Here is a 14,484-nt window from a genome sequence, read left to right as displayed (position 1 = left end):
TAAGGGACAGAAGTGTGTCTTGCACTGCTGCAACAGGACCAGATCTTTACAATCCCACCTCTGGCTAAGACCTGCTTTTATAGTCCTAGAGGCTGGGAACCACTTAGGAGGAGAATGTTTGAGAAAAGGTGTGTGTCATTGTCATATCTCCAAGGCAGATCAAGGACGTTATGCCACCAGGGAGTCCTTAAGGATGTCGTTAAACAAAAGGAAAGAATGTGCAGTTGGGGGGGCTGTGCTCACCAAGGTTTTAGGTTACAGAAAGGCCATCGTGGCAGATTTGTCCAAGATTGTGTTAATCTGGTTCACGCAGTGTGACCAGTGGGAAAATGTAAATATTTCACAGCTGGCAGGAGAATTCATCTCAGGGAGAGAACTGTCTTTATGTAGGAAAATAATAAGCCCTTTAATGGGATAGATTTTAAAGAACTTGGTAAGCAAATTGATAGTTCAATAGTTTTACATTAAAAATAAAGGAATTTGAATAAACCGTTGCATATATGGTTAAATGATATTCCATATGGGCGTCAAGACCACTCAGTGGGGAAATGACCATCTCTTCAATGAGTGGTGTTGGGAAAACTGGACATTCACATGCAAAAGAATGAAGGCGGACCCTTATCTTCCATCATATCCAAAAATTAATTCAAAACAAACTGTAGACCCAAATGTAAGACCCCAAACTAAAAACTCCTAAAAGGAAACAGAGGGGGAAATTTAATGACATTAAACTTGGCAGCAGGTGTGCCTGGGTGGCTCAGTCGGTTAATCGTCTGCCTTCAGCTCGTGTCATGATCTCGGGGTCCTCAGATCGAACCCTGCATCAGACTCCTTGCTCGGGGGGGAGCCTGCTTCTCCTCTCCCACTGCTGCTCCCCACTGCTTGTACTCTCTTGTTCACTCCGTCTGTCACTCAAATAAATAAATACAAACAGACAAACTTGGCAATGTTTTCTTGAATATAATACCAAAAGCATAACCAACGAAGTAGAGAGAGGTAAGTGGAACTACATCAAACTTGAAGCTTTTGTGCATCAAAGGACACACTCAACAGAGTGAAAAAACAGCCTGTGGGATGGAAGAAAATAATTGCAAATCAAGTATCTGATAAGGAAGGGATTAATACCCAGAATATATGAAGAACACCTACAATTCCCCAACAACAACAAAAATCAAACAACCTGACTTAAAAAGGGTCAGGCGACCTGAATAGCCATTTCTCTAAAGAAGACATCCAGATAGTGAATAACCACCTGAAAAGATGCTCAACATCACTCATCATCAGGGAAATGAAAATCAAAACCACAGTGAGAGGTACCACATTATACTCATCAGGATGACTACTGTTTAAAAGAAATTACAGAAAACAGTAAGTGTCGACAAGGATGTGTAGAAATTGGAAGTCTCATACACCGTTGGGGGGAATGTAAAATGAAACAGGTACTATGGAACACAAAATTAAACAAAATTAAAAAAAAATTTAAAAATTAATTATCAAACAGTTCAGCAATTCCACTTCTGGGTATATATACAAAAGAATTGAAAGCAGGGTCTCAAAGAGTATTTGCATACCCATTTTCATAGTAGCGCAATTCACAATCGCAAAAAGGTAGAAATAAATGTCTATTGATGGATGGAAAGCTAAAATGTATATAAGAGAATATCGTTCAGCCTTTAAAAGGAAGGAGATCTGCTCACAAGCTATTACATGCATGAATCTTGAGGACATTATGCGGTATGAACTAAGCCAGTAACAACAAGACACACACTGTGTGATTGCACTTACATGGGATATCTATACTAGTCGAATTCACAGAAACAGAATGTAGAATGCGGGTTACCAGGGGCTAGAGAGAGAGAGGAAAAAGGGAGTGATTATTATTATTTTTTAAAAGATTTTATTTATTTGACAGACAGAGATCACAAGTAGGCAGAGAGAGAGGAAGGGAAGAAGGCCGAGCAGAGAGCCCGATGGGGGCCTTGATCCCAGGACCCTGGGATCATGACCTGAGCCAAAGGCAGAGGCTTTAACCCACTGAGCCACCCAGGCACCCAAGGGAGTGATTATTTAAAGGGTATAGACACCGCTGCGATCAAATTCCTGCAGTGGCCTCCACTGCAATCAAAGGAACAGTAGAAATTGTTATGATGTCCTCTAAGGTCCCCATAGCATGTCCCCCAGAGCCTTTCTGGCCTGCTTTCTTTCTACCCTCTTTCTTTACAGCCTTCCTGGCCACACTGACGCTTCTCCAACCTGCCAGGTCTATTCCTGTCTAAGGGTCTTTGCTCTCGAATATTCCTCTTTCTGGATTGTTCTGTGCCCAGAAATCCTTGGCTTCCTTCAAGTCTTCGTTCACATGTGACTTTCTCAATGCAGCCTACCCTGACCGCTCTATTGAGGACGGCGATGTTCATACATTGTTTACCCTGCTGTGCTTTTCTTTTATTCTATGTACTCCCCCTCTTCTGGCATACTAATATTATCCTTCTATATTGTTTATGTCTTCCCCTGCTAGCGTGAAAGCTCCACAGGGGGAGTGACTTTTGTCTGTTTGTGGTTGATGTGTACTCCAAGCACCTAGAATAGTTCTTTATAAATAAAGTCTCCTTAATAAATAGTTGCTGAATGTTGAGCCAGTCTTCTCAAGTGAAAGTACTATTGCCCCAAATGAATCTGGGGAAAGCTAATTCTGAAGGAGACATCATATACACAAAAAAACGTCTTGTGGTATCAACTAAGCTTGATGTCCCTTTCTTGGAGACGGACAATTGATATAAGTAATATTTTTGTGAAAAACGTAAACTTGTTTTACAGGATCCTCTGTGAGAATTGACCACTAATGATCGAAAAATGTTTAGAAGAAAATGAAAATTGCAGAAATGGCACATTAGGGATACAGGAAAAGATCCAAGGGAATGAACAGAGGCAAATACCTACTTTAGTTCTATAAATAACAGACTTCACCATCCACTCAGCATTTAGGGCTGGCTGGCCCGCTGTGCTGACCAAAGGCTACACAGGCTTGGAAAAATAAGCTGGGTCATGAGGACTTAAATCAGTGGAAAAGAGACAGTCATGAGTCCTGTTGGCCGCGTGGATTGCTAGAGAATCATCTCTCCATTCAGTCCAAACTATGGTTGTGCAAAAATAAAGAAATTTAAAAAATATGCGTGTGTTTGGCACTATCACCGGGTCAGGTGTAGCACAGAAAATAGAGAGGAGGGAAAAATATAAGAGCTCAGAGACATCCCACGGGGTCTCCAAGAAGAATGCAAGGGCTGGGCCAAAGGGTTCACGGTGTGGAGTTCTCCGAAGCCTGTGATGAAGGTGGCCTCGGCGGCCACACTCACAGTGAGGCTGGGGGGGGAACCCGGAGAGTGGGAGCTGAGCCTGTCAGCACACTCAAAGGCTCCAGGGCCATCAGCCTTGCTCTCTCTCTCTCTTTTTTTTTTTTTTTTTACACTGCAGCCAACCAGAGAATCCTGGCAGCATAAGCAGAAAGGTTTCTGGCTATCTCTATATTTTCAAGTATTATCTTCAATCACACTTGATTATTCATAGAACTCTTCTTTGGCTAGAATAAGTATTTGGGACACAGCCAAAGAAGCAGGAAGTAAGGGGGGGGGGAGCCTCTGAGTATCCAAAATAGACAGTATGGAGTTTACTTAAGATTGAAATACTTCACTTCTTCAAGAACTCCTTGGGCACCAAGCCAAAGCCTAGGGAAGGGAATCTATGGGGTTGCCTAGATCCAAAATGGCAGGCAAGGTGGCAGCGAATGAAACATGAGAGCAGAAGAAGAGACTGAGAAACTAGAAAGTAGACACAGAAGCTGAGAAAGTTGACCTCTTTGGGCATAATTTTAGAGCAAGGACAAACTTGACGCAGAAGTGGACTCCAAGATATTGCCGTATTGCTGGACAGGTTCTTAACCACCATCATGTCTGACTCACTGACAGAAATTCAGTTGTGATCACTAACTCCATTTGAATGTGCAGGGACACATTTTGGGAAGCTCTCATTCCCCAAAGACTAAAGTTGAGAATAAAATGTCAGCTCGTAAAGGGGAAGCTTCAGCTAAGGAGAGTTAATTAAATTATTAATTAATCTGTTCCTCTCCTGGTTTTAGGCTCCAGTCCTGACATTCAGAAGTTGTATAAAATCATAGTTATAAATATCATTCCGAGTATTTTTAGCTAATGGAGTTTTGTTTGCAGGCTTTCTTTCTGCATTCCATTATCAGTGATTAATTTCTGCTTTGTATTTCGCATAATTGTTTTTTTTTTTTCGGAGGTTGGGATATTATTTTGTTTTGTTTTGTTTTTTGCCTTTGGACATAAAAGCATTTCCTTGATGTATTCATAGGTTAGCACAATGAGATGATGTGTGTTGATTTATCATGGATGACTAAATGGTATAGTATCTTTAGGGAAAAATCCTAATATTTAACAGTAATAGCTAACTTTGGTAGGTGCTTAGTTATATTAATCTCCTCAATTTCTGAACATATACCCATATAAAAACAATGCTTACCTGTGATCTCAACCTTGGAAAATATGTTAGGCAGGTAGGTGGCAAAATACCAAGCATGGACAGTTTGATTTAAAATGTGAAGAAAATGAAACACTGATGGCAAAATCAAAATGCCCTAAGGTTTTGTGGATCGTGCTTAAAGAATCTGGTCACAAAGCAAGAGTGATACCCATCGTGGGTCGGTGTAGACCATACTTCAGGTTAGCTTTCCAGTGTTAAGTGTGGACTTTAACGTCCTATGCAGGCAACAATTTCTGCTGTTTTCCTGAAGGTGGACTCCTTGTATAATAAAAAGATTCCTGTATAATAAAAACAACAAAGGAATACCCAGGTCTGCATCCTCCTTTTGCTGTTCATTAGCTCTATAAGCTCCCTCCAAATGGCCAGAAATTAGTATCATGGATAAAAATGGAGAGGATGGTGGTGACATAATAATAAAAATGATAATATTGCCTGCCCTTCCAACTTCACAAGCTTTTGGGGAGGACCAGAAAGAATGATACAAATGAATATGCTTTGTGCACCTTAAGTGGTGTGATTAAGATGACAATCTTATTTTTACCTGGCTTAAATCACTGTCACTGTCAATGGTGTTCACGTGGTTTGGTCGGTGATTATCGTTGGTTGACTCTCTTCTGAATGGATTATTAGAATTTTATCTTCTCGAGGGGTTAGGTTATACCTCTGTAAACTTTGAGGACTGTTTTAATTCAGTTTTGTTGTTTGTGCATCTTTGGCTGGTTCCGGACCCGCATGTGACAGGTCTTGAATTTTTATCAGCCCATAGTATTACGCTGCCTTCCCTGAAACAGGCCAGAATTTTTTCCGTATCTTTTTGTCTGGCCTTTAATTTTAAACCAGTCATAGGGATGAGCCCTGGATCTTTAGGTGAGTTTACAATCTGAGCATGGCCCGTAAGGGAGATTAAATGACTGACTTTGATTTCAAGACTCGTTTTACTGCAGACAGAAAACAGGCAAGACAGGGGCACCTGGCTGGCCCAGTCGGTTAAGTGTCTGATTCTTGATCTCAGCTCACGTTTTGATCTCAGGGTCATAAGTTCAAGTTCTGCACTGGGCTCCACACTGGGTGTGGGGCTTACTTGAAAAAAAAAAAAAAAAACCCACCAAAAAACAAAAAACAGAAGAACAAAAACCAGGCAACACCCCTATCACCTCATTTTTGAAGAGTAAATGTAATTCCTGTCCACAGGGGTGAGAGGCCCATGTCTCATGTGTGGGCGGGCCTCCTGATAGAGAAATGCTTGGTTTTAAAGGCTGCGAGGCCACGTAAGGGCGGAGCACCGAGGCTCTGGAATCAGACGTAGTTTTGCTTAGCGTCCCTAAACCAACCATGATACTTCCCTTTGTCAACTCCAGTTTTTTCATCTGTACAATAGAGAGTATAGTAACATGGACTATGGAAACAATTTTTTTTAAAGTTACAGCTAATATGTAATAATCACTATGATGAGTCTACAGTTGACAAAGGATGTGAACAGAGATAAACGGGAAGGAAAAGAGAGTGACGTGTCTATGGCAGAGTTCTTCTACGTCTTAGAATCAGAGCCCATCCTACAGAAGCCTGTTGAATTGCTCTACAGTAGAACTGTTCCGTGCGCTTGATACTGTACCATCTGCTAGTTCTTTTAGCATTAATTGTACCACCATATCAATAGAACAGAACTCGTAAGATTTGAGTTCTGTGACTTTTGTTCTCCAGATCTAAGCATAGTTACCGCATCTTTAAGGGAATATTTAAACGAGATTCGAGCTTGTTTTGTTGAGCAGAAGAACATCTCTGGAGGGCTCCTCTTCTCTTTTCACATCTTGTCGATGTGAAGACCATTTTGGGGGAGTCTGGAGGGCATAGATCTGTTTGTAGAAGATTGCGAGGGATCCAGGACTTTCACCAGGAGTACTATCCAAACTGGCCTACTTTTCCTTTCTGGGAGTTCCACATCTAAGTGCTGATTTTTTTTTTTTTTTAATATTTATTTATTTACTTGAGAGAGAGAGAGAGAGCGAGCGCCTAAGTGTGGAGCGGAGGGACAGAGGGAGAGGGAGAGAAAGTCGCAAGCGGACTCAGACTGAGTGTAGAGCTGGATGTAAGCCTCCATCTCACCACCTCGAGGTCATGACCTTGAGATCCAGACCTGAGCCGAAAGCAAGAGTACCATGCTTAACCAGCTGCACCACCCAGGCGACAGGATTTTTTTTTTTTTTTTTTTAAACAATGCTTTCAAGCCCCTTCTGCCTTCAGACACCTCACTTCAGCTCTCATCCTGCTCAGGGTAAGAGGAAGGGTGCTTCCGTTCTGGTCGGTTTCCAGAACTGTGTGTCATCTAATGAGCCTGTCTAGCCTCGTTGATTGGCAGTCGTAGGCCTGTGCGAGTGTGAATGTGGGTTTGGTGAGAGTAGAGATTGTCATCTGCTGTTGGTGGCCTCCCCATCTCCATGGGGACAGGGAGTGGGGGTAGGGTTTTTTTTTTTTTTGCCCCCGGCGTAGGGGGGGGGCACATAGGTTGAGAAACTCAGGCCTGGTTAGCTTGTTGGTGATGGACTCCTCGGGAAGGCAAGACTGGGGGTTGAGTTTTGGAGGGGAAGCTGTCACCAGTGTCGGGCAGGTCTGTAGGTGCATCTGAAGCTGGAGGCCACGTGGATAACAATAGAAGGTCTGCCTGAATGTCACGGCCCAACTGTTTGGATTCTCCTTGGCTCGGCAACAACTCCCACGTAAACTGTTGATGCAAAAGCTTCAGGCTTCATTTCCCCGGAAATCCTGGGGGTTCACATCAGCTCCCTTCCCCTTGGTTTTCTACCCATCAGCTCAGAGTCCTGCCTTCCTGAGAACTGTCTTCACCAGCGGGCTCACGGCAGTTCCCGGGAAGAATCTTCAAGACTTTCATGACTCTCGAAACCCATTAATCAACCTAAACAGTTTTCCTAAATGCCAGTGATAATTTGTCTCCGTCTGGGGACAGAGAGGAAGTGTCTCCCTTTTGAGAACCTGTGCACGAAATAATGTATCAAAATGCACAGAATAGAAACACCATTTCTTACAGAGGTCAAATAATTCTCATTCCGAAGGGACGGGAGGGAATGCTCAGACGCGAGCAGTCCTCTGCATTTGCTGGTGTGACCCAGATCAGGGTGCAGGCAACTAGGTCTTGCGCTGAGGAACGTGAAACGAGTCTGGGTGCCTGGGCGCTGGCTAGCAGCCCGGGGGGCTCCTAGGGCTTCCAGGAGCGGGTGGGTTAACCCTCTGCAGCAAGGACTGCAGGGGAGAAACCTCGCAAGGGAAGCGCAGGAAATGCTAGCGGGCGCGGGGGCAGGCAAGGGGGGCGCCGAGACTCAGCCAGACCCAAACAGGGTGGGGCCCCGGGGGGCTCCCGGGGGAAAGGCGCCCGCCCGGGTGACCGGGTGGAGGTGGCCTCGCGGGGCGCGGAGGCAGGCCGGCGAGCTCGGGAGGAAGAAGGGGACCGGCGCCTCCCGCCCCCGGGGCTGCCCGCCAGCAGCCGCAGGGCGAGGCCACGGCGCCCGCTGGCGTCGCTTTCGCTCTCCGGGTCGGCCGGGGCTCGGGCCGGGCTGGGCGGGCCGGGCGGCGCGCGGGGCCGGGCTCCGCTTCCCCACTTTTCCTCCCTCCCTCCCTCCTCCCGGGGCCGTCCCGGGCGGCCGAGCCAATGAGCGGCGAGAGGAGGAGGGCAGCGGGAAGCGGAGCGCGCGGGGCCGCGGCCCTCCCACCGCGCCCGCGGCCGCCGCGCCAACGCCAAGTTTGCGCCCCGGGAGTTCGCGCGCGTCGCGGCCCCCGGCCTGGTCGCTCGGCCCCGGCGAGGGAGGCGGACGCGCGTGCCTGGGGCAGCCGCCCGCGGGCGCTCGGGCTGGAGGACGGCGAGCGGGGTGGCGCGGGCCGGGGCCGGGGCAGCCGCCTCCCGAAGATGCAGGATGGCAGCGGAGCCGCCGTCCAGCCTCTCCTACCGCACCACGGGCTCCACCTGCCTGCACCCGCTCAGCGAGCTCCTGGGCATCCCGCTGGACCAGGTAACCGCGGGCGGCCTGGCGGCGGGGGCGGGGGCGGGGGCGCAGGGACCCTCCTCCGAGCCACTGCGGGCGTGCGGGCTGGGGGGACATCTTAGCCACAACGCGCCCCCCACCCCAAGCAGACTTTATAGCTACACACACTCGACAGGTGGCCTTTTTTCTGACATGATGTTTTTGTCTTGTAAACGAGAAAAAAAAAAATTGGTATACCCTGCACGACAGGTTCAAATGAAGTGTTTGTGTGTGTGTGTGTGTGTTTTTCCCCTTTTGAGGTTTTGGGTTGGCTCGTTTCCTGTAACCAAGTTCTAAATGTGATAAATGAATCAAGTGTGTGTGTGTGTGTGTGTGTGTGTGTGTGTGTGTGTGTGTGTGTTTTCCATCAGCGTCGTGGAGTCCTTATTATTTTTAATTTAGATATCTCTACTTAAAAGATCAGCTTGATTAGTCTGTAAGCGCTTGGCCTGTTGGAACAGAGACTCGGGTTTTAGACTTTGGCGGGGAAACTTTTCAGATCTGAGGGTGACAGTTATGTTGTACCACGTGCGGTGTCCGTCGGAAAGGGGAGAGTTGCGCAAGGACACTGGTTTTCCCAGGGGCTTTCCTTGACTCAGTGGGCTTATCCTTGAGGTCCCAGGCTCCTGGGTGAGTTCGGTTAGTGGGGGAAGAGAAGCACGTGAAGCTGGTTGGACTGTCCAGGAATTGTCTGCTACTATTAGAATAGAAAACGGCGGTAATTCCTGGTAAGAAAGTTGCCCGAGGGTTGAGACTGTCTTACTCATTTTCTTGTCTCTTTAGGTGCTGGAAGCTAGATTTGCTAGGTATTTCATAATGAGTCAGTAAACACACGTTGATTTAAATGGAATGGGGGGAGGGGTGGGCGGGCTGGCCCACTCACTGCCTTCTTACTTGGTTTCAGACTGAGTTTTGCTTCGGGTTCCTCCCTTTGCTTTTTACTAGTGACATTTTTTTTCTTCTTTCTTTTCCAAATGGGAGAATACCCTCCCGCTGCCCTCTTCACTCAACATTCCTTCTGCAACGAGGAAGTGAGAGCTGGCTGTTTGCCTTAGTCAGATACTGTTTACCGAGCCATTCTTCTACCTGGCTCCCTCCAAGGATGCATGGGCAACTCCACCTCTCCCCGGCTATTTGCCTGCCCCTCAGTTGCAAAATCCAGAAAGCTAACAAATTGGGAGAGGTATCAGATGCTAGCTGGTGCTTTTGTAAATTACTCTTCAATTTGTAGTGAGAAATGGAGAGACCCAGGGACCTGGGGAAAAGCAAAGAGATACTAGCAAATTCTTTTTCTCTGAAACTACCCTAACTCCCAGCTGAATTCCCTTAAGGGGAGTGTGTTTTGTACTTAACCCCTTCAGCCCCACCCCCACCCCCCATCAGAATTTATTTTAATTGCATTTTCTGTTTTAAGCTGTTTGGCACTGCTTGAGAGAGGAATCTAGGGAGGCTTTTTGTCTGGAAAGGAGTAATTGGGGGACCCCGACAAGCCTGGGAGGTGCTCATAAGTTCTTTTAAACTGCATCTACCCCCTTCCCAGGTTCCTGGATTTCTGTCAAAGGAACCCTGTTTTTAATTTATAAGAAAAAGAATAAAAGAGCCTTCAGGATGTTTAAGGCTGGGAGAAAGGGATTTCTGGGAGAACCTGAAGGAGAAATGTGGGTGATCTCTTTGATCTTCACATGGCCCCAGCAGCCTCCAGCAGGCTCCCGTCCGAGGGACTCTCGGTGGAGAGAAGCACGTATAGGGCAATGCCCCAGATCGCTCATTTAAGGCCTGGGGAAAATCCCAAACCATAAATAATGTGGCTTGAGGCTAAATTGTGGTTTGGGAATTTGGAAGCTTGAAGTGTTTTTCTCCTTCACGCTTTCAAGGGCTTTTTAAGGTCTTCAAAGATGTCTTAGACTTGCTCTGCCAGTAAACTTCTTTTGTGTCTGCCTGCTGGTATTGGACATGTCAGAGCCCCACTGTCCTCAGGGCTAAAATCAGATCTACATATTGGAGGTGGGAAATTTTATGTAGATATAAAATATTCCACATCTGAAAGGTCCTTCATTCAGGCAGGGTCCCAGCGGGCAGCAGAATTTAACTCAACGGTTTATAGCGAAGAAACTTAAATGAGCTACTTAGAGGGATATGGGCGGCATTCAGGGGAGGTTCAAGTACCTAAACCTGGAGACCAAGGGGAAAGGGAGGGTGTCCTGTGGCCATCGCCCTAGGAGAGCCGCGTCGAGCCCCAGCTGGGATGCCAGTGGGAAGCAGAGCGAAAACCACAGCCCAACTCTTCATCCTTCGCCCTTACGTTTCTTGCCTGTTACCCACAGTCGTCAGACCCTGCCCAGGGCTGGCTGGCCAGGGGTGCCTGGGTAATGCCGTCTACAGGCGCTCCACCTCTAGCCCAGAACTTGGAATAGAAAGGTAGAGCCAGATCTGGAGGACAGTCCAAAGACAATAACACAGTCCTTAATAAATGTTTGCTTCTGTCGCATTGAAGAGTGACTTGTTATTGGCCAGCAATATGCTAAAAACAATAAAACACATACTTCTGGGTACTCAGTAGCTCTTCATATGTCACTGGAAGACACTGAATCTTGTCCCCCCCCCCCCCCCATTAACATTTCATGCTCATACTCGTAATTTCTGAATTGAAGGCGCTATCGAGAATGTCTTTGGCTTCTGGGTGTCTCCAAGTGGGGTAGCTCATTATTTGCAAAAGCAAAATGTCTGCTGAGCCTTCCGCATGACCAAAGAACTCTTCTTATTTTTCATTTGCTACTTCCGTTTGTCTGTTCTGTGAGCTCCTGGGGAAAGCTTGTGTGGGATTGTGGGGAAGAGTCTATAGTTTTAGTTTCCAAGGACTTCCCTGGTCTGACATCCTCCTAAAGATGTTACATGTAAAGTCTCCTCTTTAATTAGAAACGAGTCGAACACAGAATCCAGATGCAGAGGGTAGGAAATGAATGATGGCCTAGAAGCCCCTGCTGGTACTGCACAGAGGAGTGGGTTGGAAGTTGCATTTCCAAAACCGCCGGTCTCTGTCTGTCTAGCAAGTGTGGCGCTCTGGTAACTGGTAGGAGTATTCAGAGAGAAAGCTTCACTTACCAGGATAAATTAAATAAGAACTTTTTCTTTCCCTTTTAGAGTGATTTGGAGAGCAAAGGAGAAGTGTTTTGCCTTATTTTTCAAGTCATCTGCTCGTGCCCTCTCGACTTGGTTGAGGAGCGTGTCATGATCTGCCTTTCAACTAACCATAGCTTTCAAAATTTGCAAGACTGATTTAGCCTCCGTAATGGATGGATGTTGTTGACCTTGTTGATTTGTGAGGTGTGCGGTCATATCCTAGGAGTTGTGCAAGCGGAGGAAGAAACCGTTTGCTGGCTTAAGGATTTTCCAGTTAAAATAGGAGGGGGGCGGGGAGCTCTGGATGTCAAGGCTGTTTGGATGCACAGGTACCCCAGACTTTTTTGTGTTCTTGCATGAAGTGTCAATTCAATTCATTGTTGAATTAGGATTCCTTGGGGGAAAAATAGCCAGGACATAAGAACTCAGGAGATGATTTTGAGATTAAAGGAGCAAAGTTTAGGGACACCTGGGTGGCTCAGTTGGTTAAGTGTCTGCCTTCAGCTCTGGTCGTGATCCCAGGGTCCTGGGATCGAGTCCTGCTTCAGGCTCCTTGCTCAATGGGAGCCTGCTTCTCCCTCTCCCTCTGCTACTCCCCCTGCTCATGCTCTTTCCTCTTCTCTCTCAGATAAATACATAAAATCTTCACCAACCAACCAACCAACAAACAAAAACCCAGCAAAGTTTTAGGACAATTAATGTAACTTGTGTTATAGTTTAAAAGGCTCGGTGAACGATGACCTGCTCTAAAGACCTGGCATTTCTTTCCTAATGGTGAGACCAGTAGTGAGTTTCGATGATTCCACTGGGGCCTTTGACCACAAGGTTTCTTGCTTGGCCTGGAGTTTTTAGTCACCGGTTGGTTCCTTGTCCATGCTTGGAGAGCCCAAATGTCCTGTCTCTTCTCACCTAAATCTTGCCCTAGGTTCAAAGCTCAGCTCACATTCCACACTCATGATTCAGTCAATTAAATATTTATCAAATACTCTTAGTGCCAGGTGCCCGGCCAAGGGCTTCGTACTCAGGAGCTCCTGCCGGAGGTGACAGAGGTTGGTAGATGGTGCCTGGTGGAACCCAGAAGGGAAAGCCAGCTACAGGACAGGCCGGATTCCTGTCGAATTTACTCTTTACCTCTGACACGCTCCACATTTGACCCTCAGTAAGCATGACCTTCTATTCTGACCCAGCTTGCTGTGTGTATATGCTGAATTCCCAACTCATTTAAAGACTCCTGGAGATAGAAATTTTATCCCTCCTTGTGTTCCAAGGAAGTAGTAGGTACTCAATGAATATGCGCTATTGGTAACAGATGTGCCAGTGATAATGATTCACCTTAGCAAACTTCAGCATGTGGAAGCTCATTTTTAAAGCAGACAGCAGATTGGCCTTTGTAGGGGGAAGGGGCCTTTGCCTACCCTGCTCCTCCGTGGACGCTGCCTCCAGGTTGTACCCTTGGGTTTCTGACTTGAGCAATCTTCTCCTCACCTTGGGGCTTTCCAGTCCATCCCAGCTCAGGATGGGTGTGGACATATGGCAGGCATAGACTGTCAACCCTGCAGAAAGCTACTTCAGTTTTCTTGGGGCCTCAGTAGTTCCTGCAAAGTCAGGTCCGCTCTCCCCTTAATCTCCCCGTCATTGTCTGATACTGAAAAGGATTGGCTAGCAGGAGAAAAATAATTTGGTGAGACTGCGAACACCTGCAGAGTTTCTGCTGTGTTCCCCAAGGATCACCTGGGTGTGTTGGGTTGTGATGATTCAAACACAAATAAAATGGGGCCCATCCTCAAGAATCTTGTCGGGCGAGGCAGGGACAGATAGGTCAACTGGTGTTACTCACGTGTCGTCCCCAGACCAGCATCAGCCTGGACACTAGGTAGAAGAGAACATTCTCTGCCTAGTGCCCCCCCACCTGCGGCTCTGGGGGCAGGCACAGCCCTGGGTGATTTAGTGAGCGCCCCCCACGTCTGAGAACCACGGACGCACACAGTTAACTGGGAGACAAATTATTGGAGCACAGTGGAGGCAGGATGGAGGGAAAGATCTACTCTGCTTTGTTGGTGGGTGCGGGGTGAGGTGTGGTCTTCAGAGAGCCTCTCGCCGGTGAGGAAGGGCACACGTGGGCCTTGCAGGATGGAGAATTCGTCACGCGCAGTGGCCAGGAAGAACAGCCCATACAGAGTTGTGGACGAGTAAAACTGTGCTTTGTTCTAGAAACCGCCCACTGAAGCGGGTGGTGGGCTGCTGGGTGCAGACGGCGGGATCTGGGCTGGGGAAGCGAGCAGGGGTCACGTCGTGAGGAAGCTAAGGGCTCTGGTGAGGTGTTTGCGTTCATTCTGCCGACCAGGTCTTCTGTAAAGGGCCAGAGGGTAGATATTTTTGGCTTCACAGGCCCTACAGCCTGTCTCGACCTCTCAACTCTGCTGTTGCACAAAAGCAGCCATAGGTAATAAGTGAGTATTGGCCGCACCTGTAGTCTCGTGAAACTTCATTAATGGACTCTTCTGAAATTTGAGTTTCCTGTAATTTCTTTTTTTATGGCTCTAGAAAATTATACATCCTCATTTTTTTTTTAAGATTTTACCCATCTATCTGACCGTGAGAGAGCAGGAGAAATCCCAGCACAAGCAGGGGGAGCGGCAGGTAGAGAGAGAGGCAGACTCCCCACTGAGCCGGGAGCCTGACGTGGGGCTCGATCCCAGGACCCTGGGATCATGACCTGAGCTGAAGGCAGAGATTTAACTGACTGAGCCACCCAGGCGCCCATTTATGTCTATTAAAA

At 47.1% G+C, this 14,484-nt stretch overlaps 1 protein-coding gene across 6 annotated transcripts in view; it reads left to right on the top strand.

Annotated features, from left to right (window-relative positions):
• MBOAT1 (membrane bound O-acyltransferase domain containing 1) overlaps nt 1–14,484 on the top strand; it is a 239,676-nt gene that overhangs the window by 121,362 nt on the left and 103,830 nt on the right. The window contains exon 1 of one of the 6 annotated variants that reach the window (XM_045085082.1): nt 8,259–8,573. The exons of the other annotated variants lie outside the window; for them this stretch is intronic. Coding sequence (XP_044941017.1) covers nt 8,478–8,573 — 96 coding nt within the window. The 5' untranslated portion in view covers nt 8,259–8,477. Of the gene's footprint in view, nt 1–8,258; nt 8,574–14,484 lie in introns of those variants that run through there. 6 annotated transcript variants of the gene reach the window in all.

This window comes from Mustela putorius, unplaced genomic scaffold (assembly GCF_011764305.1).
Source record: "Mustela putorius furo isolate JIRA1106 unplaced genomic scaffold, ASM1176430v1.1 tig00000831_pilon_pilon_pilon, whole genome shotgun sequence".
NCBI lineage: Eukaryota > Metazoa > Chordata > Mammalia > Carnivora > Mustelidae > Mustela > Mustela putorius.
This window is presented reverse-complemented; position numbering and strand designations above follow the sequence as displayed.